This window comes from Fusarium oxysporum, chromosome II (genome assembly GCF_013085055.1).
Source record: "Fusarium oxysporum Fo47 chromosome II, complete sequence".
Lineage (NCBI taxonomy): Eukaryota > Fungi > Ascomycota > Sordariomycetes > Hypocreales > Nectriaceae > Fusarium > Fusarium oxysporum.
This window is the reverse complement of record NC_072841.1, coordinates 4,217,874-4,245,549: the sequence shown is the minus strand read 5'-3', so window position 1 is coordinate 4,245,549 and position 27,676 is coordinate 4,217,874. Positions and strand designations below refer to the sequence as shown.

The 27,676-nt window shown below is 48.4% G+C and overlaps 7 protein-coding genes across 7 annotated transcripts; 2 read left to right on the top strand and 5 right to left on the bottom strand.

Moving 5' to 3' along the window:
- The first annotated feature begins 846 nt into the window (after window positions 1-846).
- FOBCDRAFT_215947 (uncharacterized protein) lies at window positions 847-1,852 on the top strand. The gene is made up of 3 exons (XM_059609422.1): window positions 847-1,058; window positions 1,177-1,499; window positions 1,567-1,852. Exons 1-3 carry the CDS (start codon window positions 947-949, stop codon window positions 1,570-1,572), a joined length of 441 nt encoding a protein of 146 aa, XP_059464225.1. The 5' UTR covers window positions 847-946; the 3' UTR covers window positions 1,573-1,852.
- A 3,153-nt stretch (window positions 1,853-5,005) lies between these two features.
- On the bottom strand, window positions 5,006-7,825 carry FOBCDRAFT_257551 (ribonuclease H-like domain-containing protein). The gene is made up of 4 exons (XM_031174456.3): window positions 7,406-7,825; window positions 7,142-7,341; window positions 6,718-7,051; window positions 5,006-6,667 (listed from the first exon to the last, which is right to left on the bottom strand). The coding sequence occupies exons 1-4, from the start codon at window positions 7,766-7,768 to the stop codon at window positions 5,132-5,134; spliced, it is 2,433 nt and encodes an 810-aa protein (XP_031051241.2). The 5' UTR covers window positions 7,769-7,825; the 3' UTR covers window positions 5,006-5,131.
- Window positions 7,826-9,803: 1,978 nt separating this feature from the next.
- Window positions 9,804-12,079, top strand: FOBCDRAFT_17993 (glycosyl transferase). The gene is made up of 2 exons (XM_059608563.1): window positions 9,804-10,599; window positions 10,653-12,079. Exons 1-2 carry the CDS (start codon window positions 10,290-10,292, stop codon window positions 11,945-11,947), a joined length of 1,605 nt encoding a protein of 534 aa, XP_059464224.1. The 5' UTR covers window positions 9,804-10,289; the 3' UTR covers window positions 11,948-12,079.
- Window positions 12,060-15,565, bottom strand: FOBCDRAFT_215941 (VID27 cytoplasmic protein-domain-containing protein). Its single transcript, XM_031174450.3, has 2 exons — window positions 15,062-15,565; window positions 12,060-14,881 (listed from the first exon to the last, which is right to left on the bottom strand). The coding sequence occupies exons 1-2, from the start codon at window positions 15,078-15,080 to the stop codon at window positions 12,471-12,473; spliced, it is 2,430 nt and encodes an 809-aa protein (XP_031051235.2). The 5' UTR covers window positions 15,081-15,565; the 3' UTR covers window positions 12,060-12,470.
- Window positions 15,566-15,939: 374 nt separating this feature from the next.
- FOBCDRAFT_215939 (Prenylcysteine lyase-domain-containing protein) lies at window positions 15,940-18,032 on the bottom strand. The gene is made up of 4 exons (XM_031174448.3): window positions 17,911-18,032; window positions 17,260-17,780; window positions 17,116-17,211; window positions 15,940-17,066 (listed from the first exon to the last, which is right to left on the bottom strand). The coding sequence occupies exons 1-4, from the start codon at window positions 18,005-18,007 to the stop codon at window positions 16,131-16,133; spliced, it is 1,650 nt and encodes a 549-aa protein (XP_031051233.3). The 5' UTR covers window positions 18,008-18,032; the 3' UTR covers window positions 15,940-16,130.
- Window positions 18,033-18,409: 377 nt separating this feature from the next.
- FOBCDRAFT_17983 (frequency clock protein) lies at window positions 18,410-21,969 on the bottom strand. Its single transcript, XM_031174444.3, has 2 exons — window positions 21,480-21,969; window positions 18,410-21,426 (listed from the first exon to the last, which is right to left on the bottom strand). Exons 1-2 carry the CDS (start codon window positions 21,784-21,786, stop codon window positions 18,755-18,757), a joined length of 2,979 nt encoding a protein of 992 aa, XP_031051229.2. The 5' UTR covers window positions 21,787-21,969; the 3' UTR covers window positions 18,410-18,754.
- A 3,836-nt stretch (window positions 21,970-25,805) lies between these two features.
- FOBCDRAFT_197428 (uncharacterized protein) lies at window positions 25,806-26,674 on the bottom strand (the record flags this gene model as incomplete). Its single annotated transcript, XM_059608870.1, has 3 exons — window positions 25,806-25,994; window positions 26,261-26,494; window positions 26,594-26,674. 3 exons carry the CDS (start codon window positions 26,672-26,674, stop codon window positions 25,806-25,808), a joined length of 504 nt encoding a protein of 167 aa, XP_059466806.1.
- Between the last annotated feature and the right edge of the window lie 1,002 nt (window positions 26,675-27,676).

Here is a 27,676-nt window from a genome sequence, read left to right as displayed (position 1 = left end):
TAGCCTTGGCTAGACAAGCGTCAGCACTGTAACGGTACCTCGTGTCATCAAGATAAAACTTCTTGACGACTTTTGCGTCAAGATGCTTTTCATAGTTGGACGATTTTTACCATTTCAACGGGTTTATGTGATTGAAGGCGACCTCAATTACCTACTTGTTTAGATGATGCATCTCATTGAAGCTGCTGGCTGTATTGTCTCGGAGATCCGGTACGACCGTCGTTGTCCGTTGCCGCAAAATATCTTTTTTAGTCTTAGCTGTAGGGGTTCTCGTTGTTCCGGCTTTGTCCCCCCTCCGTACCGAGATTTCACTCAATGTTGCGCGTTCCATCGCCGGCCCAATCTATTAGCTGGCGCTCCTTGTAGCCCTTCAACCATGATTCATGGTCCACCGCCAAGTGTGTCCCTCCGACTGTAAAAGCCTCAGGCCTGAAGGTTTCTCAGTCCTTCCAGAGCAATCACAGCTCAGCATTGTTGTATCTCACTCCACCCGATTCCCTCCGACGGCTAAGCAGCCCGTGCAGAGCTCAATCCCTTTGCCTAATTCGCACCCGTGATATCATCCCCATTCCCATCATTTTCCAGCGGTCCTGGACTGCTTAATAGCGGGCAAATATCTTGTTTGTGGGAGGTTTTCGTCTGTTCAAGTTCGTGCTCAAGCCACATTCTCACCCGTGTTCGCTGTAACAATCATCTCTCCCATATTCATCGTCGTTCCCTTCTTCCCAGCGTTGCCCCGGCTGACATCCTCACCCCCCTGACAATATCCACCCGTGTGGGCCCACCTATCCTCACTTTCTTCCCGGCTCCAGGCGCTCTCTCTTCCCTTTTCCTTTTCCCACTACCGTCCTGTCTCGTGTTGAGCTCCGTATCTCTTTTCTTTAAACCTCCCATCAGCCTCTCCCTCTTTCAAACATCAACCATCTCCCCTCACACATCAATCACAATGGCCTCTTCTCGTGTCTTCGCCTCTCGCCTGGCCTCCCAGATGGCCGTCAAGGCCGCTCGCCCTGCTGTCCGAGCCCCCGTCGCTGCTGCCAGCAAGCGAACCATCTCTGGTAAGTTTCTGATGCGGCAAAAAATTTTCTTCGAGCTCAATTGAGCTGGTGTCGAACCCGACTCGATCGAACTTCGCCCATCACGATGAATGAACAATTCGCTCACAATCGATTCAAGGCGCCAGCCCCCTCCAGGCCATGAAGCGTCAGACTCTTCTCCAGGCTACCAGCCGCAACGCCTTCCAGGTCCAGCGCCGTGCCTACTCCTCCGAGATCGCCCAGGCCATGGTTGAGGTCTCCAAGAACTTGGGTATGGGTGCCGCCGCCATTGGTCTGACTGGTGCCGGTATTGGTATCGGTCTCGTCTTCGCCGCCCTCCTTAACGGTGTTGCCCGCAACCCTGCCCTCCGTGGCCAGCTCTTCTCTTATGCCATTCTGGGTTTCGCTTTCGTCGAGGCCATCGGTCTTTTCGATCTGATGGTTGCCCTCATGGCCAAGTTCGTAAGTCAATTCCCTATTCTCGCACTTCTATTCCCTTTCGAGCATGAACTAACATGCTCCACTTTAGACCTAAGTTATTTCCCGGCCAATTGGGTAGGCTCGTGCCGAATGATCGAGTCAACGAGACAGAGGAGGCTGCTGAGCGCAGTGCATTGTGCCATGTCTTGAAAAATTTGACATGGGTGCGCTTGATGCCAGCTTGCACGATAGAGGGGAGGTTGTCTTGTAATAGACGGGATAGAGATCTGGGAGTGACATTGGTCATAGGCACTTTCCTATGATTAGAATTGGGGAAATTCTGCATAATTCCTCCCAGGGATCAATTTGTAAAATAAAAAGCCTCATTCATCCCGCTTCTTCCAATGCATATGGATATTTTCCTTGTTCCACCATCACAAAATAAATGGTTCATCTGATAATCGTGACTTCACGTATTGATGTTCCAATTGACGTCTCAATTAACTTTCAGTCGATGACATCGTTCCGAGAAGCTTTATCTGCTGCATGATAGCTGTAAACATGAGGCATTTGCTGAGCTCCCGTGGGCCGGTGCCGGGGGTTGGCGGGCTAGCCGGAGACAGGCTTGAAGACACTGTTCTTCCAGCTTAGCCGAATTGACCCGGGTGTGACCATGGTCTGTAACACATAATGGGTCTCTCCATGCTTGGTGCCTGCGTTTCAAGGCACACAATTCCGATCGAAGTTTCTTCATGATATGGAAAAGAGATCTCCACACGGTGTAAATCCTACCCTCGCTAGCGTCTGTCGCTAGCCGTAGCGCACAGCGAAGACCAATAGGGCGGGCATGAGCGAGTCGTTCGAGTGGGTTAAGAGGCAACTGAATGATCTGTGGGATTTGATAGTGGAGCTGCTGTGAGGGTATGTAAAGAAACGCAAATCCACCTGACAACAATGTCACGAGCTGGTCTGAAGTGATCGCTGGGAATACTGGTCAAGATGCAATGTTTTCAAGCTCCAGGACAGTCAACATACCACTTCCGATGGGTTTGTCGGGAAGGCTTTGACTGCCATTGAGTAGCATGATCTCCAGGGAGTATTGCTAAAAGTTCAACCATTGTAGTCTGACCAGTTGCACCACGGGGCACTGACAACAGTTTCGACGAAACGAACGAGGCTATAGCGGACGGGGTCCTATGCAAGATTCTTCAATCAAACAAAGTCGAGGTTTCGAGGACGGCCAGGGCGGCGTCTCGAACGAAATGATCCCACGAGCTCGAGTGAGCACCAATATATGAATTAGACGACATCTGGACGCGCGATGTGTTGCACAAACGAGTTGGTATCGACGGTAGATTATGGGGCCATAAACACTTTCCGGGCTCGGAAGGCTTGGGCAGGTTGAACAGCAGACGATGCGAACGACGACATGCCAGGGAACTCCGGGGACAGTGGTGAGAACGGGTTCAAGTGAACAGCGACATTGGGGACGGTCCAGTATGGATCGGAGGATTGGGATATATGTCGAAAATGTACCGGCGTCGATGACTAAATGTGTGTTTTGCCGTCGACACGCACATAGGGCTCATTTCTCTCCCCGTTTGCTTGTACTAAAAAGCAGGGAGGTTCGGGCTTTGGTGGGAGTATGGAAGAAGAGAACTTCATCACAAACCTGGATACAGAATCATAAGGCCTTGGTGAACTCTCTGGGAGATGAGACGCCTCTGTCTATATGTTAGTATGCCGCGACGGGATCATTCATCTCTGAGGTCCTGCTTTGACTTACTTTATAGATTATCGTGTGCTTTGGCTCAGGCCCACCCGACTCCACCGTTGTTGAAGGATTGGTGTCATTCTTGCTGGTGTAGGTCGCTCAAGGGCCACAACGAAACTCAATACGGGCATAACGACTTGGGAATCAACAACACCAAGAAGAAAGAAATCAGAGGGAAGAAAGAGATGTGAATGCTGCATCTTGGGTTTCATCCCGTCTCTTTCCCCTCACTTGGAATCACATGACCTGCCGGTCTTGCCTGGCCACTTACCACTCTCAAGGCATAGGCCACATCATCGACGTGATTCGGAAACCATGACTTGCTCAGGAGACAGCGGATGTAGACAACGGCAATGGTGTGCGTGTGCTTGAGACATTTGATGCCGGCGTTCTTCTCATCGTGCCTTGTGTGAAATGGAACGAAGCTGGGTTGGCGGAAGAAGCGGCAAGACGAGGACAAAGATGCAAAAGGCAAAGAAGAAGCAGAGTAGGGGTTTCAAGGGTTGGTCCTATTGTTATTGACAAAGCCAGGTTTTGAGTAATGCCACGGCGACAGAGTGAGATTATCCGAGTCACAAAATGAGGGGAAGTCAACGCCGTGGCTGCCGTGCAAGAGATGAAGGGGGCAATCAGCCGAATAGGGTCTCCTGCATTTGGCAGGAACAGCCTCTGGATGGCACCTTCCCGTTTCCTGCGATTGGCCATTACCACCCATCCACGCCGCGTTCCTTGGACGTTGGGGTGCCATCGACCACCATCCAAGCCGTCAGCAGAACCCAAATGGACGCGTAGTGGTTGTGATTTGTCAAAGCGCAAGGGGAAAGGACATTCTAGCCTACGGTTGCCATTTTAGATATTTTAGCTTGTGAAACTATGTTGTTGCGAATAGCTTCTAATTTGCTATTGCCCATTACAATGGTTTATATGATTTCTCACGCGACAATTCTAAATATTATTTGCATTAAAGTCGGCAGTCGTTACAGTCAGAAGCCATTCAAAGCGGGGAAAGTGGAAAATCCGGGGTAATTAGGGTACGGGTAACATTTGCATCCCTTCCGTAGTGGAGCTGCATTACCGTATCGTGTCCCCGAAGGCAGGCATTGGATGTTCAATCGGGTTTCGCAGGGTGAACACCTTGTCCCCATCATTCGATTTTTTATGTCCAAGTGCTTCGATAGCCAACAATTCAGGTTTTATTCGTGCATACAGTCTCCAGTATAATAATGCGAGACGGCTGCCTACTAGGTACCGTCTCGGAGTTTATACCCTGTTCGATCGTCGATGTACCCTCGACTGTGGCTATTGATGCTAGTGTGGTTCGACAATCAAAAAGAAAACATTCTCTGTATTATAGACCTAGTTAGGGGATTGACATAAGATGGTGACTGCTGGTCGAAGGGAATGAGAAGAAACCTCTTTTTTAGAATTAAGTCCGCAGCTAGTATTATTATCATCACCAAGTAAGGGAAGGACGCATTTAATACCTTAGATACACCATGGTCTGACGTGCAGTGTAACTTTCCCAAACCAATAGTGATAGAGGCTAGAATAGCTACTGACATGAAAAGATAAATGAGGTACCGGCTGTTGTTTCATAAATCATGTGTTTAATATATAAGCTGTACTAAAGTAGATTTATCAGGAAAATTCTAGTATATGCGTACTCACCAACTTGTAGACGTCGAAAATAGTTAGCTTTATCAAGTTGCGGAATGGTCGACATGGCTGTACAAAAGTTCAGCTGAGGGAGAATAGCAATTCCAGAATGAAAATTTTAAACAGCAGCGAATGAAGGCATAATTATTAAGCTACTGACTAAAAGCCGAGTCTCCCTATGCCGTAGTCTAGGACCCAAAACTCCTGATTTCGCCATGGTTACCCGGCATCCTACACCCTGAAGTTATTTTTTGAATGTTGCACTTCGCTCTCCTCTCACTGGGGGCGCTTTGCGTGCTCCCTTGATGTCCGCGTCCGCAGACTTCGAGTAGGGGTCGAAAACCTTCTTCTTGCCCTTTCCGTCTGCCTGTCCACCATTAGATTCCCTGTTTGAATGGAGCACCGATGTAGCCTTGCTATAGTCGAAAGGCACTGCGTCAAACTTCTTGGTCTTGTCGTCCTGTTTCTTCTGCTTCTTCTGAGCTTTGCGAACCTTCTTCGCTTCTTGTCGTCGAAGTCGCTCTTCTTCAGCCTTCTTCTCCTCTGCCTTGCGAAGCTTGCGGCGAGCACTCCTGGACGCTTTTTGGGAGGGTTCATCTTCGACAGCGATGACTCCACCACCCTCTTGCATCTCCTCATCACTATCATATTGTGATGAATCCGTGTCCTCTTCACTTGGCTCGGATTCTTCAATCGCTTGCGACTTTCGCTTCTGACCCCTCCTCAACGTAAACTCTTCGTCAGCCTCTTCAACCTCAGCATTGCCAACTGCACTCTCCACAGTATCTGTTTGCTCAGAGACATTGACCTCTTCGGCGGCTGTATCGTGTTGAACGTCTCCTTTAATCGAGCCTTGTTGTATGAATCTCTGCCAAGGGAACGGAATAAGTTCCTCCTCAGTTTCGGTTGGTCGCGTTGAAGGATCCCATTTAGAGCTGATCGGCATATCGCCAAATAACTGCGACCGAGTCAGCCTACTGACCGTGACCTCTCCATCAAGGTCCGGTAACTTTGTAGTTTTCCTAGCTGCAATAGGCATGCCATTCTTTCTCACGCTATCCGGTGCCATCGAGGTAAAGAAGTGAAGCAAGCTGAGTCCACCCTTTGCCTTGGTCTCTTTAATTTGTTCCCAGATCTCGTTAAAACGCGGTCGTGCTAGAGACGCATTCAGGGGTAACAAGCTGTGTAAAGCCTTTGCGTCAGGCGGGTTGATTCGGGCGATCTCTGTGATATCCCTGGTGCTAAGAACGTAGTTGGTACTCTCGTCCTCTTTCCTGGCAGTGTTGTCTCTCCACTTCCACAAGGCTCTGAAGACAGCAAATTGTTCGCTATCGAATGCTAAGTGCGAGTTCTTAAAGATATACCCATACCAGCCACGAGAGCCTTCACCAGTCTCTTCATCGTAACCGGGATGTTCGTAGCGGGAAAGTGACTGTTCCTTTGATTTCTCCACAGCCCGGCCAATGTAGTCTTTATCAACATCACCTCTATCCGAGGCAGCAACAAGCTCGTTTCGTACCCGATCGTAGATGTAGAGCAAGTAGTGGGTGTCGGACCGAGCATAGTACATCATCTCCTCGGGCAGTGGCCGTATCCTCCAGTCGGCCAATTGATACTGCTTGTCTGCATCAAAGTCGACGAACTTAGACAACAGGTAGGCTAAGCTCTTGGCTGGATAGTGGAGTTGCTCGCACGCAAAGAAGGTATCGAAGAGACCATTCACATACAGTCCCAGATCTCGCTGAAGCCAAACCATGTCCATGTATGCACCATGGAAGACCTTTTGATGTGTTAGTTATAGTTTTTACTGCTCGGACTAAGGAGACATACCTTGACCACACTGGGATCGGTGAAAACTTGGTTCAGAACCTCAAGTTTATGGCGCCAGGGTTGTAGAGTATCTACGATCCAGTCCTTCTCTCGCGTGCTGATTTGCATGAGCGATACGAGTCCAACATAGGACCTAAAATCGTGGTGTTCCAGATCTATCGCAATCTCCTTGGCACTCTTCAGTTCCTCCAGCATCTCCAGAACGCCCTCGTATGTGTCGACAAAAGTCGCCTCGGTTGTTTCGACCGGCTGGTACATGATGGGTTCGGATTCCTTGAAGACTCGTTTCGGATATGACATACGGACAATTTCGTGTTCATAGGGGTGTTGGTATCTGAAAAGCGAAGATTAGTATTTGACTATCACCAGTGGTCTGAAATCGTAAACGATTCATGAAGAATTGTTTTGGATATGGCGGACATACTGTGGCGTGCCAGCTTCATTAGGGACGACGTTGAGGCTTTCCTCTAAAGACAACTTGGCATTTGGTTTCGACGTAAGCATCGGTTTCCATGGAGCAGGAGCAAAGTTGTCGGGCTTTCGTTCGAAAAGGAGTTGAGGCTTGGTCATATTGGCGTTTCGGATAACTTTGTTCGTGGACTTGGGCTTCTTGGACTTGTTCGCCTGTGTGAATTAGCTGTAGTACTCCAAAAAAAAAAAAAAAAAAAAAAAAGTATATTTGACATACAGGATCAGGTAAGGGTGGCTCCTTTCTCTTGACAAGCCCTGTGTACTCATCCAAGGCTGTGTCGGCCTTCTCGAGTGATGAATCGACAACATCGACGACGCCCCTCCATTTCATCTCGATGTCTTCCACATCTTCAAGCTTAGGCGCCTTGACACCACATGCCTTACCGGCAGTCAGGAGAAGTTGTGTAGAGAGTTCGAGGATCCGCGAAGTTCGATCTTCGAGTAGTTGGCCGACACTAGGGTTGACTGTACGCTGGAAACTTAAGTCTTCGGCGGCGATTCGGTTCACAGTCTTGATTGTGGAAATAAGTGACTTCTGGACACTTTCCTGAAGCGATTTGAAGTCTTGAGATTGCTCCATGTTTGCGACAGGTGATGCACGTTGCGCGTGCAGTTGGTAGCTGTGCCTAATGTCGCGATGCAGTGTTGATTCTAGAAAAATTCCTAGATTTAGTTGCACTTATCGATAAGATAAGATCTCAGTCTGCTGCACGTTATGGGGTAAAGTTAGTAGTCTAGGTTAGTAACATGGCAGTTGGTAGAGTGAGAATGATAACTACGGGGGGAAAAGTTCAGAATGCACTTTTAAGATACATTTAACATTTAGAAGGGGGTAAAAATATCTAATTTATTTCTTTGTCTCCATATGCTATTTGAGTAAAGGAGTCGCGGTTATGTCTAATGTATATATTTACTTCCATTATGTGAAAGAATAAAGACATGTCTAACTCCCACACTTGAAGTCATGGAATGCTCTCTTCGCCATAAAACCCAAGTTTGGTGAGGTCAGATGTCAAAATCCAAAATTGACACACTACATATTAGTGCCTCATAGATATCTACAATCATATAGTTTTGGCGCAGACGAAGAAAATTCAGAATGGGAGATTCCTTTCATATATATTTACCTATGCCAAACGCCCGAGGTAAGCTTAACTTGCTTGATTCTAACATTAACCGCCCACCCCCAGACCTAGACTCATCATCGTAGCATGCCTGTAAGTTATTGATTGTTACGGATCACCAAACAGTCTTTATAGTCGAGTAGATAACACGATGAGGAAATGTTTATCGAAAGCAGCTACAGTTCCCAGACACTCATACTTGGACCAAGAATACCTAGGTATTGGAGCAATTTAGTTGCGGCTACCGGGCCGACGGCTATGCAAACCTCGCCGATTTGAGACGGGAGGATGGCTGTAACCCAGTGATGGGTCTGGGTTCAGGCTCCCATCAATTCTCTTGTTTTCGCGCTTTATCTTTGAAGATGACAGAAGTTCAGGACGTTCTGGTCCGGCCGATGAACCCCATCAAGGAAAAAACATGGCCTTGTCCCTATTATCAATTGGTTGATTGGCCTGTGTGTAGTGATAAAGCCCACTTCGTGAAAACCAGCGGCAGGCAATCTAGTACTTGGGCCTTGTAATCTATCTGATGGAACCCGGACGAAGAGTGCCCTGAATGCGTCACTTTTCCATCACTACAGCTGGCTGGGCTGGCTGTTTATAGAGTCACAGAATCAAGCTTTGTATCACAGATGTGGAGACCCGCACACTCTTGACCGGTTTTTGCCATTTACTGAATTCCTTAGTATTGATACCTTAAAAAATCGAGAACAAAGACAACGTCCGTAATGCCCGCATAGTGGCCAATGAATCGACCCGTCTCCGGAAACACCTCCGGGCTGCCCTCCGGTTCAAGCAATACAGACTTTAGAAGCACTAATAGGCAGATGTATAGAAGTGGAGAGCTAATTCACATCCGGACCTCTCGATTCGTTGCTGGCACTCTTCTCATTGTTACTGTCCACGAAAGTCGATGCCTCGTGGGTGATTGACAGGCGTAGGATGGTGTTGGGTGTCCAGTGGTGTTTTGCTTTGGCGATAGCGACCCGGCCCGTGTAAATGCCTCCCTCCACTCCATTCTCATCTTGAAGTAAACGGCCCGGATCTCGATCTCAGCGAATAGACGACAACCGGGAGGCGGAAGCTATCGGCTTGCGGGATAATACCTACTAAGGGAAAAGAAAGCATGAGACATTACATATTGCAATGAGATCAGATCAGGTATGTGGTGATTGAAATAAAGAGGAGCACGAGAGAACGAGTTGTTGATCTCATATTGTTCGTCTCCCATGTTACTACGAATTTGCACGAATTTGCACATGTTAAAGTGAATCGTAAGTTTGTTAGCGCACTCTCCAACTCATGAACTAAGGTATTATCAAAATCAGGCACAAGGTAAATAATAAGGGCTGCTCGGTAGGGTGGGTAGGTATAACTACTAACCTACTGACGACTGCTTGCGGGCAGGTGTCAAATGCCCCTCACTTGCCATTTCTTCTTATGCCCCTCAGCCCCATCCATGCTTCTGGCCAGTTTCTGTGATATTCTTCTGTTGTCTGACTGGAACCTGATCTCTCCCCTCTAACTTCTCTCAACTTCTCATTCGTAGCACGATCTTATTGATTTTCGTTAGATCGACTCGCTCTACTGCTCCTCAACAGTTGCAGACAAATCTGACTTTTGATATCAACAGAAAGTCCTTGTTTCTTCAATTACTTACCGTCTCCGCTTACCACGCTCTTCTCCAATAAATCGACTGACCTTACGCGCAATAGCGTCATCGTTTCGCTACTCAACAGCCCAAAGCTCCTTACACTAACTCCACTACTGGGGATCTACGCCTCTCGGCTCTAAACCAGCTGCCAGGTCAATTCCCTGCCCCTCCACAATCGATAATCGATCATCGGCCATCGACCACAAAGAACCGCGACGAGGCCGACTACACTCCGACTTTTTTCTTTCTCAAGTTATCTTCTTTCAACCTTTCAATATCCCAAATCTCCCTGTTTGAGATTATTTCTTCCCAATACCGTCATTATGCCCGGTGCTGTCGATGAGAATGGCCAAGCTGCCCCAGGCCGCCTGTTGCTGCTCTCCAATCGATTGCCCATTACAATTAAGCGATCCGAGGATGGTAGCTATTCATTTTCCATGTCTTCTGGAGGTCTTGTCACGGGTCTCAGTGGTCTCAGCAAAACCACCAGCTTCCAGTGGTATGGTTGGCCAGGTCTCGAGGTCCCCGACAACGAAGTCGAGGGTATGAAGCAACGACTGAAAGACGAGTACGGCGCGCACCCGGTTTTTATCGACGATGAGCTTGCCGACAGACATTACAATGGGTTTTCTAGTAAGTAGCACGATTTTGACACTATAAGAATGTTCCTGACATGATACTTGCAGACTCAATTCTTTGGCCTCTTTTCCATTACCACCCTGGTGAGATTACATTCGACGAGTCCGCTTGGGCCGCATATCAAGAAGTCAACCGCCTCTTCGCCAAGACCGTTATCAAGGACGTGCAGGATGGTGACCTTATTTGGGTTCATGACTACCATCTGATGCTCCTCCCTCAAATGCTCCGTGAGGAGATCGGCGAATCGAAAAAGAATGTCAAGATTGGCTTCTTCCTCCATACACCATTCCCCAGTAGTGAAATTTACAGGATCCTGCCTGTCAGAGAAGCACTCCTTACTGGACTTCTTGACTGCGACCTTATCGGATTCCATACATACGACTACGCTCGTCACTTCCTTAGCAGTTGCTCCCGCATTCTCGAGTGTCCCACGACCCCCAATGGTGTCGATTGGAATGGCCGTTTTGTGACAGTTGGCGCCTTCCCCATTGGAATCGATCCCGACAACTTCGTTGAAGGACTGAAGAAGCCAAAAGTGCAGGAACGTATCGCTGCACTCAGCCGAAAGTTCGAAGGTGTCAAGCTCGTCGTTGGAGTCGATCGCTTAGATTACATCAAGGGTGTTCCTCAGAAACTGCACGCTCTCGAAGTGTTCCTGACTGAACATCCGGAATGGATTGGTAAAATCGTCCTGGTTCAGGTTGCTGTTCCTTCGCGACAAGACGTCGAAGAGTATCAGAATCTTCGTGCCGTGGTTAACGAACTGGTCGGCCGTATCAACGGAAAGTTTGGTACCATTGAGTTTATGCCCATTCACTTCCTCCATCAATCCGTCACTTTTGACGAGCTTACTGCCCTGTATGCCGTATCTGACGTCTGTTTGGTCTCATCCACTCGAGACGGTATGAACTTGGTGTCTTACGAATACATTGCGACACAACAGAAGAACCACGGCGTCATGATTCTGAGCGAATTCACAGGTGCTGCTCAATCACTCAATGGCAGTCTCATCGTCAATCCTTGGAACACAGAAGAGCTTGCCAATGCTTTACATGACGCCGTTACCATGAGCCCTGAACAACGTGAAGCCAACTACAAGAAGCTCGAACGTTATGTTTTCAAGTATACAAGTGCTTGGTGGGGTGCTAGCTTTGTCTCTGAAATGACTCGTCTTAGCACTGAGGGTTCTCAGCCCAAGACTCTGCGCAACGTCTCTGGGGCTGTAATCGGACTGGAGCAGAAAGCTCAACAGGCTGTCGCTGATCTTGAGAAGAAAGCCGAGGAACTATTAACTATTGACGAGAAGAAGGAAGCCGATTCACAGACAGAGCCTTCTCAATAAAAATTGTCTTGTAGCAGGGAAGGATATTGGTGTGCAAGAACGAGTTCACGGTTTGGGTTCAAGCGGTCATGATTTGGGATCTCATTATAAACTGTTTTTCTTTTGCTATAATAAAAAATTATCTTGATGAAGTCATCGACCTTGTTTCTGAGTGTCTCGACTAGGTTTAAATGTTCATTTGGATCTGAGTTCTTGTCATTGAATCATGTGTGTATAGGTAAAAAATCCTCTGTTAGTGGGACTCTTTCCATTTCTGCGCATGGTAACCTAGAGTATCAATGCCGTGGGCGAATGTAAGCTACCATGGGCCCGAAGATGATAAAGTGCGTTGATTGCGATGCAAATGCATCAGCAGATGGTATCTAAACAAAAAGAGACCATACAGGTTATGAAACCCATACATTACAAATTCCAAAGTCCACCAAAACTCCGTCTCGGATCTCATCATGAAGTCGTAACACTTCGAAGTACTACCCTAATTTGCCGAATCAACCGCAATTACGCAAGTGACAATCTCTTCCACTCAATAAGGTGCATTGACAATATCGTCCTTTCCAAGTTTGTATCGGCCACTGTCTCGGGTCCCGATGCGTCCAGAACCTCGACGCGAATCACTCAGTCGAACGTTACCAATGATGCTCTCGCGGGTAGGTTTCCTTAGACTTTGTTTTGCGACCATGTTTACTTCGTTGGGCAAAGCAACAATGACGTTCTTGTCCGAGCCGTATTTGAAGTCGTCCGCTTTGACCTCCTCTTCATAACGCTTAATTTTATAAGCTGCCTTCATACCCCGAAGGATTCGCTTCAGGTTCCATTCGATGATGTAGGGACCAGTTGCAGTGATGATGCTTGTCTCCTCTGCACCTTCTCCAGTATTGAATTTGGCAGGAGTAAAATCAACCGGTTTTCCAGTCTCGTGGTAGAACTGGGCCACATGCTCTGGGGTAAGGGCGAGTCGTCGAGGATGCGGTTTATCATTGGCAGCGAAAGGCTTCTCGAAACCAAGCTTACCCTCGTTCTTTCCAGACTTCTGTTGGGCGTCAACCAGCAGGATGTAGTTCTTGGTTGTCCCCAAGATCCACCGGCCATCGGCAGAAACGTCAATACCAGTGATGGGGTCACCAAGCGCAGGAAGCTGTGTCTTGGCTCGAATGCCGAGCCGGTCAAAGAGACGAATGTCACCCTTATTACTTGCAACAGCAATATAGCCCTTTTCAGTAGTTGCGAGGGCAGAGAAGTCGTTCTTCGAGGCATATTGCTTCATATCAGCATCAACAAGCTTGTTGCCGGACAGACGGGGGTCAACTCGGTAAAGAGCGTTGTTTGAGACACCCAGGAAGGTCTGTTCAGAAGTCATCTGCGCAAACTTGTTCTCGGGGGCAAATGTGACAACGGGGATGTCATCGTGAACGTTCCACTCATCCACAACCTTTCCATACTCAAGGTCCATACGGTAGAGCTTGTTGGGATCTATCTCATTCTGTAAGATGAGATCTCGATCCTCGCTATGCAGCATGACTTTCTTCGGGTTCATGAGTTTGCCTGAAGGAGTTGTGACTTTGGAAATGTTCGTGGAGAATTCGAGGTGATTGTTGGGTGTATGTTTGAATACACCGATCTTGGAGCCGCGAACGACGAACGAGCGGTCATGCTTGTAACCAACAGCCAATTGTGAGTTGACCTCACCATCAGCGTTCTTGGGGAAGCTACTATCGTTCTCCTCATCTGTGTCGTACTCCTCCTCTTGCGCGCGATCATCCTCTAGCTCTTCTTCTTCTTCCTCCTCCTCCTCCTCCTCTTCCTCTGTGGAAGGCGCATCTTCCATAGTTAGGTCGCCAAATGCGTCAAGAACATACTCGCGTTCTTTGTCTTGCATCTTCGTCCACTTTGTCTCGTTCAGCTTCTCCCAAATGGCTTGCATAATCGCTTCTTGGAACTTTTCCAGGGTGGGCTGATCCTTAAATCTGAGAAGCCATGATCGTGCAGTTCCATCACTGCTGAAATGGTTGAAGACGAAGGAGAGATATTCAAAATCAAAGACAGGGTTGAAGTCAGCGACGACAGGAGTACCCAGATACGCCTTATCGTTCGACTCAATCTGGAGCCAGTATTCCCATTTTCCAACTTCTGAGACTTGAGCAATGACAGAATCATCAACGAGAGCGAAATGACCAGGCTGAGGGTCAAAAACATGGAGTTCAGCCACAACAGCGGCATATATCTCCAGAGCCTCGGGAGGGTTGCTAGCGTCCGGACCAGTCAGGACCGGGGCTTCAATTTCCTGTTCTGGGACGAAGGCAGGCTCACGCCTAGCAGCGGAATTTGCTTGGGTCTTAGATAACATATCGTCGACAGATTCGATAGATCGAGCTAAAGTTGGGCTATGCAGGGGACTAGCAGGCGGTATCGGGTCCTCTTCTTCAAATTCGAACTGCTGAAGGTCGGAGGCAGTTGCTGTAGAATGCGATTTGCGATACTTGCGCTCGTATTGGCACTGCTGAGCAACTTGCACAAACTGCTGTACCTGGGATGATGTAACAGAAGGGTCGCAAACGAACTGGAAGAGGTCACCAGTATCACCGCTTAAATCCTTCCAAGCAAGAACTTTGTCACCACTCTCTCGAATCTCGGATCGAAACGACAGAGCTTCGTCGAGTAGGAAGGTCTTCTCGTCTTTCTCAGATGCGAGGGCGTCGATTTCGGCGTCTTCACCCTCTTCTTCGGCAAGAAGCTCTGCCTCACCTTCTTCAAAGACGCGTTGAACAACAAGCTGGTACTGGAACTCCTGGTTTGTGCGTCGAATGCGGATAGCCGAGTCTCGAAAAATGAGTTCGGAATAGCCCTTAGGAGATAAGGGTCGAACAAGGTAGAGCTGTCCCTGTGGAAGCTCGATCAATGCCTCCTGCGTGCTTGAGCCGAATATCAGTTTGCCGACTTGAGAACGATAGTGTTAGTAGACTTGCACGAGAATGAAAAACGGCGCAGCAGAAGGGGGGAGATGCAGAAGTGGTGGAAGAGATAAGGCACAAAGCAGCGAGGCTGTTCGTCTTTATGCTCAAAATGTAGATGTTGGTTGTAAGGTGGGAGCAGGGATGATGCGGGGCAGTCACTTACTTCCTCGTAAGGCGAACATGCTGACCCTGGGCTTTCAACCGAGGAAAGAAGGAATAGGGCAAAGATAGAAAGAAAGTGTGTGATGCGACACTTGCACGGCTGGTGTTATTGTTGTTGGCGTTGAATCAGGGAGTCGTGGCGAGTATCTCCCTAAGGCTAGGATGAAAGATTAGAAAAGGAGGAAGGCGAAAGTCGACGATGCTGTCGGTACACGACAAACAGATAAAAAAGTTGTGACGTGACAAGACACCAGAGCAGGAACAGGCAGAACCAGACCAAGCACCTTCCCATTCGCTCACTAAGGCACCTTCGGTTATTTCTTTAGGCACGGTAGGAAGCTCCCGCGTTGTCTTGTGACAGTAAAAAGGAAATGGAAATTGCACCAAAGGCGGCCGGGATTGACTGGACCAACAGCTTAGGCAGGATCAAGCTTGAGCGTGTAAGGAGGACGAAGTGCGTCATAACATGGAGGAAGTACTGTATGAGAAAAAGGCTGTGACTGCCTCCCGCCTTTTTTCTTTGTGTACTTTGAAGAAACCTGGGTTGGAGGGGTGAAGAAGGAGGGGTCATTGGATGTTTGCCACAACTGACGTGCGCCACTGAGGCTAGTGGACCAGGGGTATTTGGGAATAGTTACAGGTGAAGGAGGATTAGGAGAAGATTGGCTTGGGGAAGCGAGAAAGCTCGAGACCTCCATCCTAAGCGAAAAAGAAAAAAGGACCTAGGGATGCTCAGTATGAATTTAGGGGCCTTGAGACTAGTTATCCCTGGCATCGTGGTTTGTTCATAAGAATAACAAGATTCTTTATCGAGCTATTTAACATAAATGACCACATAAACACAGATAATTGAACTGCGATTCACGACAATGTTGGTTGGCTACGTCAACTGCTAGTAATACTAGTGAGATAAATCTTGATTCAATATCACCAAACGCATAACAATACCTTAGTTTACCATAGAATTTCCCGTATGTGCCTTCCAGCCAGTTGTCCTAAGATGGTGAATTATTCTGGCACATAAAAGATCTCCAACAATGATTAGGCAAATGTATACATCCTTGCTTCGATCAAAGTTCACTTTCAGCCTGAACACGAATGCCTCCCTCCTCTTCGTCACCGGCTTCATATCCCTCCCATTCATTAGGTGGTTCCGGGCGAGAAATACCAGCAAATTTATCTACAGCCAACCGGGCCACATTCTTGCCCATCAAAGCACTGGTTTCCATGCATGACACGAAGCTCTCAATACCAGACGTGTAGTATACACCCTCGCCGATAAGAGGGTCCTCAAATGTGACACGAGGGAGCTCAACAGGGTAAGAGTTGAACCAGTGAGGATGATACCAAGAGATAGGATTGGAAGTACTTGCATCATCCTGTAACTTTCCAGAAATCACAGAGTCTGGGATGTCGGTGCCCAAAAGACGTGTGAGGAAATCGGCAGTGACGGGTGTGGGCGAGAAGATCTTATAGACACGCTCCTTCTGACCTGTCTTAGGGTTGACGACATATTTCAATGTGCTAATAGAGTAGAAGCCAGTACGTCCGACTCCGTCGGCCCCTTTCCCCGGTTCTTCGTCTTCACCAAGAGTAGTGTAGACGGTAGCGGGCGCTTTGCTTCCGGGCTTCAAGCCAAAGAATTCGGGACTGAGCTCCAAAGGTGATGCAAAGAGTGTAACATGCAGTTTAGTATAGGGGATCTCATCGATTTTGTGATCGAGAACACCCTCTCCAGCTTTTATGTTACTGAACTGCCAGGGGTTGGCGATGATGACATTATCAAACTCGACATCATATTCTTTCGAAGTGTCGTCCTTTGAGCTAGCATCTTTCGTTGTGATGACATACACTGGCGAAGATGACCGCGTTTTCTTTTGGACTTTTTCGATTGAAGCCACAGTCGTGTTGCGAGAGATAGAAGCTCCGCTCTCTATCACCATATGCTCAAAGATACGCCAGTTGCCGCTCTCCACAGACATCGCGTTGTCGGTTGCCAACGAAACCTATCGTAGTTAGGCAAGAAGCGTGCAAGGGGTCATACCTTCCACTTACTAAAGTCTCCAGACCATGGATATAAGCCAAGTTTGAAGCATAGTTGACACGTGTGCCAACCTGTAAGATCTCACGGGCGAAACGAGGATCAATTTTCTGTCCAGTTAGCCATCATCTCTTTTCAATTGAACAGTTTGAACTTACGTTTTGCTTTAACATCTGCTCTCCCGTTATACTTGTAATCTCGTTCCATCCCAATTGTTCGGCTCTCTGAGTGAGCGACTTGAAAGGAAAGTAAGGGGCTTCGTATAACTTGAGGAAATATTCGATCATGGCATCCACGATTTGTTTGGACCTGTAGGGTGCGAGCCCATATCTCCAAAACATCTTGGCCAGATCCCACCATGCCCAAGACCCCTCGGTCGTCTGGAAGACGAACTCGTAGCCATCCCATATAACAGTCATATCATCCCTCGCGAGACGGTGGGGCTCGCTCACTGGGAGATGGTAGCGTTCACTGGCGTTGGCAAGAATATGATTGGCGCCAACAAAGATAGACGCGCCGAGCTCGATGGGCAGAGAAGGGTCATTATACGCAGGGACTGTCAATGTACGGCCTCCAATGCGATCCGTCTTTTCAAAGACAGTGATATTAATAGCAATATCCTCTTCTATAGCATATTGCCACAGATGGAAGGCTGCTGACGACCCAGCAGCTCCAGCCCCTACACTCTAAGTTAGTACATGCCCGGCCTGATATAGGGATTGATCGGCAACATTGTGAAGGAATACATCTGTAGCACTAAGGGTTTGTGTTCTAAACATGTCTCTAAAATACCGAAATTAACTACGAACCAATGATGGCGACGTTGTGAACATCTTCTGCTCTACACAGGACACTTGCGAGGGCGCCGAGGAGAGCCAAATGTAACATGCTGGTTAAAGTCATCATGTTTCACGATAATGAGATGAATGTGTAGAATCCAGGTCGCCTCGAGTATTTCGATGGGAGAAATCGAATGATGTCCCAAGTGAGACGTGAGCGTCCATTCACGTGACTCAGAAGCCGTTGGCTCTAGGGAAGGACAGATAAACAATGTGTCCAGACAACTCTAAATCCGTATGGAAATAAGCAGTACCTGATGGGTAGTCCCCTATACAAAGGAACGAGAACCGGTGTTGGGCTGATTGCTTACATTCGCAGCCCGAATAATCGCATTGTTTCGAAGACTGGTTTTAGTAAATCATGGATAGCATCGTTCACAAGTCAAGGCGCGCTGTCAGTACCGGCGCCCGGCTGAAATAAATCCGCGTTCATAAGAAGTAGCGTGCAACGGGCATCAAGACAACAGAATAGTGTTTCAACAATAAATTTGGTATCTCAATGTGCCACTAAGTTCCCTAGTGATTCATCCTTATGGAATCCAGAAAATAATCCATACCTAGGCCCACGCCGTTTTGCGCAACCCTTCATCTCGTAACAAAGATTATCCAGGGAATCATTATCCATCCTCATAAACGCCAAGCTAAATGCAAAATTATGCAACCTTCCCGTGAAAACAGAGACTGAAGGTCAAGAAGATCACACAAGACTGTACAACAAGTCTTTTTTTGGCCTTCCGTATTCGTGAAATCCGTAACTCCTAATCAAGTCGTGAAATATGAAATGTAATAAGTGGGCTGAAGTAACAGGTGAAGATTAAGCGCTTTCCTCGCTACTGCTGTAACCACTTTCGATCGCTCCAGCAGTATCAACAGAACTCTCATGTGAAAGCCCCGGGTTGGCGCTATTACTCTTGCTTGCGCCCCGAGCAGTGCCAGCAGCTGCAGCAGCGCTACTGGTACGGCGTGCGGCTTGTCGGGGCCGATTCGGCAACGCCTTTGGGTCTCGATTGATGTCATAAATATTCTGATTCGGCGAATCATCAGGTTCATCACCTTCTTCGTCGCCACTGCTAAGATCAACACCATCAGGATATCCATCTGAATGGCGTCGCACTGTTCGTTGGCCAATAAGTTCTCTTAAGGACGAAGACATGTCGACATCGTCCGAATCGTCATAATCGTCATCGGCTGTAGACTCGGTAGGGCTGAACGGCGGAAAGAAGATTGCAGGGGGAGGCAGCGAAACTGGTGTCAGCCGCTTGATACGGCCTGACATGTATTCAATCTCAATGGGAAGAGAATGCGTAGCAGGATGCGATTTTGAAGCTCCCAAGTCCGGTGAGGACGTTGACATAGTCGCCAATCGCCGAATGATACCATCCGTGTTTTCATTAAACCTTCTACCACCAACTTGCGATAACGCAGACAAATCATCTTGCTTAGGTCGCTTGGTTGAAACAACAACCATGAAATGGTCTTCAGGTAAAACTCCTCCTAAGCCGCAAGGCTCAAGGGGGAAGTGCTGCATGTACTGCGCATTATCAGACCACGTGAAGTCCAGATCAACCTCGCTTACATCGTCGGCATCGTCGGTCAGGCTTGGTGGATCTTCACTATCGACATCCATCGCTGTACTTTGCTGACTAGACAAGGGCCCACGATCGGTCAACGGCCGATAGTTGATGAACGAACCAGAATCTGTTCGTCGGAGAGGTGATGGAGGGATCTTGAAGTTATCTTGATCTGTCTGAGTCTGACCAGAAGCGCGCGTCTGCGTCGTTGACGACATATCTCCGGGATCTCCAGATAGATCCGTGCAAAATGGGGCACCGCTATAGTAGATAATGGCACCATCATGGCGGCGCTTTCTGCGACTGGAGGCTCCTGAGCCACTCAGCCCCCATCTTGATTCACCAATATTGCTTTCCTCTGGGGGACCAAAGGAAGAAACGGTTTCATCGAGTGATGTCTGGCCACCCGATGAATCCTGCTGAGCGAACAAGGGCTTGTAATGGAAGCTTTCGGATGGAGCACAAAGCTGCGGGTCAAACATCAAGCCATTCTTGCTTGAGCTTCCAGACTGGAACTCGTCCCCTGTGGAACGCCCAGTTTTCTGACGCTTGCGCTTCTTTTCCATTCCATCTTCAGTGTCGTCTGTAGATGGACTCTTTTGGGAGTTATATCCAGAGCTGTCGCTGCTGAATCTTGTTCCCTCTGATCCGCCTCGCCATCGAATCTTTCGGCCATCGGGCGACAGCTGAAATTTTGTGCTTATTCCCGAAACAGCTGAACGGACAAAGTCGGGCGTCACATTGATCATATGAAGTTGAGCCAAATTGCACAACAAATTCAGATAAACCCATCCCTCAGCATCAGGGTGCACATCCTCGCTATGTTGTTCAGCTAGTAGCTCCGGAGGTACCAAGCCCAGATGGCGAATATAATCCATGTTCTCGGCTGGAACCTGGGCACGGTCAGGGTCCAAATCACGAGGTCGTGTGGGCCGTTGCTCGGGCAAGGTCGTCATAGGAGGAGAAGTGTTTGTGCCTGACCCTGTACTGTTACCATTACCACCGGACTCGGTATTGTCGCCATTGGAATTGGAGGCAGAGGCATTGTCAGCAGATCGACTCTTTTTGCCGGAGTGACCAGATTGCTGCTCAAGGGGAAGAATTCGAGCTTCTCTCGTGGGTTCTTTACCGCTGGTCTGTAATGCTGGTGGTTCGTGAATAGAATTTGATGTGTTTGACATAGTGGGCTGTGTCTCCGCGACAACTGGTGCTAGAGCTGCAGAACTTCCACTCGGCAACACGGGCTGCTTCTTCACCACATGGCGCCCACGGATCTTTCCTGTGAATAATTGTTCAAGTCGGCGAACAACAAGCTTCTTTCTCTCTTTATCCGTCATAATCATGTGTCTCGGGTATAACCCTTCGGGGATATCTCGGAGGTAACTTTCAACTGCCTCAGACGACTTGGCCTGGGAGCCCATGCTAGGACGGCTCAAAGACGTTCCCGAATTGGCGCCGGTTGACATAGAGGCGTATGCAGAGTCGGCAGGGCGAAAATTTGACCCTGAAGAAGATGAGGCATGTTTCGATCCAGATTCAGAATACATCTTTTCGCGAGTAGCGTGTCGAGACTTCTTTATGTTCTGTGTCGAGGACGCGTTAGGGGACCCCTCAAGACTTGCAGCGAAATCTCGGAGCGTCGCCTCCAACTCTCTTTTCTTCTTTTTCGGCAGTCCATGAACCTTTATTTCGAACAGCTTCTCCTTTCGGAGCATATCGGGACCGGTGTTCTTATATCGCTTAAGCTCTTCCCTCAGCTTCTGTATCTCTATCGTGAGATCATCGATAACGCTTCTGTAATCGTCTGCACTGCTGCTGCGTGCCGCGGTGAGCTTAGGGGGGGCAAGTTGGTGATTGTAGTGAATTTTCTCTTCATTCGAAGAATCGGACTCTTTTTGAAAGAAAGGGGGGTCAACTGCCAACCCAATCAGTCTCCTACTCAATTCAATTTCTAACACTGGCTCTTACCTTCCATGACGTTGCTGTCGAAAGTTGCCGTTGGGTTTTGATTTGACTGGTCAAACCATGTATTGGGATCGCTCTGGCCTGTCTCATGACTATCGCCTGATGAGTTTCGTCGAGGTGATCCTGTCTTAGTTGTCTTGACAGCAGGCCCTGAGCCCTGGCCGGCCTTGATTGATGCATCTTGTGCTAGCCGGTGATGGCGCAGGGTGACAGAGTTCGCGGGAGAGGTACGCCGAGGGAGAGGATGGCCAGTCTTGGACGAAGACGGCGGAGGTTGCATTCCGTGATAAGTGGTTTCGTGAAGTGGCATTGTCTTTCATAAAATTGATGGATGGTTTAGCATTTCCTGAACTGTGAAGCAGCAAGCATGTCGTGAAAATAGTCGCCGAGAAGGGTCCTGGTATAGACCTAAGGGTCCGACGATCCGTGACGTAGGGCCTGGAAGCACCTTGCAGTGGGCTGAGAGCCTGAACGTCAGGGGAATCATTAGCACAATCCATAGGTTTACGAAGCAGCGGGATGATGGAGGGTATGAGCAATGAAGGTTCTCACAAACGACAGAGACGAGCTCCTATTGGCTGTGGGGCGAGGACCGATCGATCGATCGAGGCTTCATCGCCAAATGACGAAAGATGATGAGACGCAGGTTACACTGTCTCAGGAGGGGAAAATACCGGGTGTTTCTGGGACACTCACCGTTTCCAAAACCTACTTCAAGGCAATTGGAGCCTTCTTATGCGTTCCTCTGCCAAATCTCCCAAAATTTCTCCGATTCAACAAGACGTTGATTGATAGTTTCCCGAATAGCGTCGTTGTATGTGCGTGGGTGGTGTTGAGTTGGCGCGAATCAGAACTTATCTCCACAGTCAAGCCGGGCCACAAACAAAGGTTGCATCTACCCGAAAAAGAGTCGCAGTCGTTCAATGGTGATCTTTGGTCGAACGAGGAAGCTCCTAGAAGCTTAATTTATTCACTAGAGAAATCGTTCGAGGTGCCAATCCTCGTCAGTGCCCCAGTGTGTTTTAAACCAGGTTTGCAATAATGCAATAATTTGTGATTTAGTACTTCTTGTAGTTCGTTGCTTGATTGTGAATTCAGATCGTTGTGCGAATTACTGGAGTCAGTGGCTCGGAGGCGCGTTCGCGTGAGGTGTTGATACGGAATGCTGGTCAAGTAAAAAAGTTGCCTCTTCGAGTGTCGTGTGGTGAAGCCAGGAAGCCTATGCGGTGCAGAAATAACAGAAAGATAATACAGCTTCAAGGGCTGAAATGTGTTGGAAAGAAGAGAGAGCAAGCGGTGGAGTCAGGTATTCCAACGGTCGATATATGAACAGACCAGGGTGGCACCGAGGTGGCACTGAGGCCGATGGGTGTGAAGAAGCTGGAAGTAGGAGAAGCGACTGCTTACTACCGTTCCACGGAGCTGAAGGGGCAGAGGAGGTCTGGGCGAGAAAACGGTATCGGGGTTGGTGAGGAGTTCAAGCTGAGCCTGAAGAGCTCAGGAGTCAAGTCAAGTTGAAAAAACAAGAAGAGTAAACAAGCCACAAACTGGAAAACCCGTCTTGGAAGGATACTTAACAGGAGGAATCTTATTAAGGCTGAAGGCCGATGGCGAGTCTGGGGGGCAAATTCGAGACAGTGGCAGTGGGCAGTGGACAGTGGGAAGAAGGCATTCAGGGCCTCCACCAGAGACAGAAGAGTTTTGTCCTTCACTCCCGGTGCAGTAGAGAGACAGTGAGGTACTATCCATGCGCACCCGCCAGGGCAGCCGAGTTCCGGGGCGCGGCGGCGGCACTCATTCACAGTTGGTACGAGCAGTACAAGGCGAAGGCGGCGAGGGGGAAAGGTTGGGCTGAGCGAGGATGCCAGGTTGGGACGAGGATGCAAGAGCTAGAATGATAGATCGAGCCCTTATTGCTCCGATTTCCAAGTCGTTGGAGAAGCATTGAGATCAGAGACCATCGGACCCAGAAAAAGCCAAAAGCAGGGACCTCCTTTAACGGGCTCAAGTAGCGCCTCGGTGCACCAGTTGATGGTGTGGACCTCTAATTCGTTCACTCCTTTCTTCAGTGGCCACGCCAACCTGCTCATGTTTTTATTCCGCGACCCGCTAGGGACCAGGTTCATATCAGGGCAGACTTTCAGGGTCGCTGTTGAATCTTATTACGATCACACCCCTTTGAATCGTCACCTCCGTCGCCTTCGCTTACGCCCCGGCTTTGTCTGAGTGCGGGGGCTAGAGAGCATATCTTGACCAATAGTGAATCAGATTGTTGGATGAAAGAAAAGTGAGGCCCAGTGTCTTCCACAATTTCTAATAAGCGAGTCGCCCTGTTTTCTTTCACCCTCTGTGTCAAAGCTGGCTGCTGATCTTGGTTTCTGTCTGTCATCGGTCCATGCTTGACCAAGGCAATTTGGTTTGGAGGCTTCCAGACTTCCGCCGGGTGCTAAATAGAACCTGGCACATTGTGCATTTGCCGGATGCTTTTCATTTACCGAACTGACTATCAACTCACATGCTGTCTCCTAAATAGCTTCAGTTTCTTGGATACGCGTTAACTCTCCTGATCTCTTATTGGCTTTGACTCATAAATGGCCCCATTGTTCTGTCGAGACACCACCAAAAGAACCGGCGGTTCTGAACCCTTTCAACACAGTTCGAGTCAACGAGAGACCAGGCCAATTATCGAAAGTCAAGGAATATGGGCTGTGGTGGTTGCTAGATACCCACTCTATACCCGAAACTCAACTCTGCCAGGAAAATGATCTCCAGTCATCTCAAACACAAACAAACCCGACACCATGTTAAAAGGCAAACATCCGCAATCGCCATTTTATATTGCTATCTTTCAGTTTCCTTGCTTATCTGACCCCCCGAGCAAGTATTTCGCACTTCCTCACCTTATCATCTCACGATACCCTCTGTTGATGTGTGAGATATCCTGACACAAATCACCGGGGAACCGGACTAGCGGTGTTTCTGGCTGGAGACCACGCGTACCTAATACCTGACAGGCCCATGCACGTCCCAAAACTCTTTCCAAGTTTTTGACATTCAATTTCGTGATACCTCTGCACAGTAATTCCCTGTTGCAGTTCACAGCAAGCTAACATGCTCAGAGTAGAGATTGTGGCCTTTTCCGGCGTGCGATGTGACACGATATACTCCAGCCAAAACCCCTAGAAACCTGTCATTGACTGCCCAACTGAGGCTCTGGTTTGCAGATCATTTGCCATGTGACGTCGATCCGTCATCCCAGGTGAGGAAATCCAGGGTCCTTGCAAGGACAAGTCCCCTGATCGCCTAGAACATTTCGAATGGTTTCTACGGACAGAAATCTCGATTCCTTGTTTTCGCCCAATACCTACGTAGTGGGCGACGGATGGAAACAGGAATATTGTGACAGTAATGCCACACACTTAAGGTTTGTAACGGGTTTTCTGAGGAAAGTCACGAGACTGACAGAACAATGTAAACCGTCCAATCCCGACGATTCTCCGTCCGCTCCTAAAGTTATGGCGTTCTTGATGGGCAGTGGAAGGTTCCTACAACACCAAAAATGTATCTCCAATTAGATGCACACCTCAAACCCGATTCTCCGTGGCAATAGGATATGCCAAACTTTGAGATGCGAATCGAATTCTCAAAACCTGCAAAAATCCTGTCTCGAGTGGCAATACACCTCTATCGCGCCTCGCCACATCTCTTTCAGATATAAGCGACCGAATACGTTCTGATTGGATAGATTGACGCTTCAATCTTCTCGATCTCGAGGAAGCGCAGTTGTAGCTCAGATCGAGCTCCACGGGACGACCCTTCGTGCAGCGGCTGGATCGCGGACAGGCTTGTGTAAAGGTGGCTTGGGTCCATCGACAACATCGAATCCCTTGTTTCCTTTGAGAGGTTGATTTCTTGCACAAGTGTCGATCAAAGTCCCTGAAAAGAGGAATCCAGAGGTGCCCTCTTTATTGGAGGCTTGACTCACTCCTAATGCCGAAATGCGATTTCCAGATGATGGGGATTTGAACAATCTCCATGTTGATCACCCGTTCATCGTCGGCATCGCTGCTGGTCGGGTCTCCCCCTTCGATCTAGAATGGATGAACGTGTTGATTACTGGTGGATTCGTTCGAGACCATCGTCAGGGACGCAATTGTAAGCGAAGTGTTGTGGCCCTCCGGTATGAAGGAAGGATTGCGAGATGCAACGCAAATCTTGATTGTAGTACTTGGGATCTTGTCTTATCACAGATCGATCACTTTATTGCATCGTACAATCGAAAGATCACGAAACCCTTGCTTTACACCACCATGGCGAGGCACAAGCATCCTAGTCCCCCAGGTAACTTTCAAGATCTATAGGGACGGGCCCACGGGTTTGATCTCTAGGCGTTACAGATGTGCACGCGATCTGTGAAACATCCTGACCACTTGCAACGGATGGTTGAGCTTCCGTGTTTGTCTTCATGACTAGCCTTTGCAGTATGGACCAGTTCTTTACCGCGAGCAGCATAGAACCCTAATTAAGGTATTGCAGATTATTGTGTCACCAGTGCTGCCGTCGTCACAATCAATTACTCAAGCCTTGCATCTTCATGTCATATGCCCGAGCCACTACGGTTGAGGCAAGGCACATGTGTTTCTGCTTCTTTAACTATTCACCACTTGCGATAGGTCTAACCTAGCATTCGGTCGAGGGTCTCGACTCTGTGGCTGTTGCTTATTTCCGCTCGATCTTCGGGACCTTGCTATTCTCCCACAATCGTCACCAGGATTGGTACGTACACCAACAAGACAGTAAAGCACAGCTAGACCCCTTCTTCTCTTGGCTCCCGCATCAAAACTAGATGCGTGAGCTAACTCGCCCTTTCGGGGGACCCTTGGCCGCCGGAGCGGGACCTCCGTCGTCCCTTGACCACTAGGATGTTTTGAGGATGCTGTTCGAGCGTCCCTGGCAGATATCTGCTGTATGAAGCCACACATAACCCCTGGGCGATCGTCGAATTTGAGACGAAGCGACTACATAGAGAGAAGAGCATGAGGCTCGTGAGGTTGCACAGATCTGAAGCATTGTGGGTTCCGATCGCCCAGGATGCGGGAGCTGATCTGTGATCTGACCCTTTGATACACGGCACCAGACTTGAACACACCATTGGCTAAACGGCTTTTGGTGTAAGTTGAGCCTATCAAATTCTCCATGGTAGTGTGAAGTTGCTGCAGTTGATATGCTTCTGATAACCCTCAATCACGGTTCCTGTTCCTTTCACTTATCCAATCTGAGGAAGTCAGGTATTATCTCAAGACTCGACTTTGGTTGGTTTCGCTGCCACTTTCCCCATACTTTCGGAGACAGTCCCTCGGCAATTCTGTTGCCAGATAGCAGACAAAAGTGGCCTTCTGCGTGGGAATAATACCTATTTCATTATGTTTCTGTGTTAGGAAACGGGGTTTCCCCTCAACTTGTTAGTATCCATCCGGCGACCTGGCCTTAGAGACTCTGGTCCAGTATTCACCACGGCAGACTATAGTTCGCTAGTTTTGGTTCTCGCATCAACTTCCCAGGGACTTATACCAGCCTCTCACTGTTCCTTCTTGCGGGTGGTACGTACAACTGATTCGGCTCGATATTGCCACCCTAACTGCCTGAAGCGAGCAATGGTATGTCTTGCTCATACCGGTCTTGGGTCAAGTCAATCGTATCTATACGATATGATACAGCGGTAAAGATCTAGTGGTTTCATGATGCCTTGGATTTTTGTTTCTTTTTCAACTCCCTTTCCCGTGTCGCCAATTTTGAACTACCTAGACTTAGTTCGGTTTTTGTTATTCAATCATGATTTGACACAAGAAAAGCATTCGTACAATACTCATACTGTCGGTGTACTATCCCATATGATGGGACAATTATGTGTAGCTCATATAGGATATCCAGTTGTCAGGAAAGGGTATTGTTGGTTTTTAACATCAACAAGATTACTAGCCACCCATTTTCAATTTCTATATCACACACCGAACTTCATGTGCAGAAGAGATCTAGCTAGAATTGTCTTGGTGAGAATTTACTAGCCAGTATAGGGTAGACTGGCTGTTGTGAGTGCTTCGATGTCGTTTTCTTTGTGTACTTGAGGTATTAGGAAACAAGCAGAAGTGATGCACTGATAGGGTCTATTTATCAGTGCCTTGATCTGCCCCTTCAGAAAC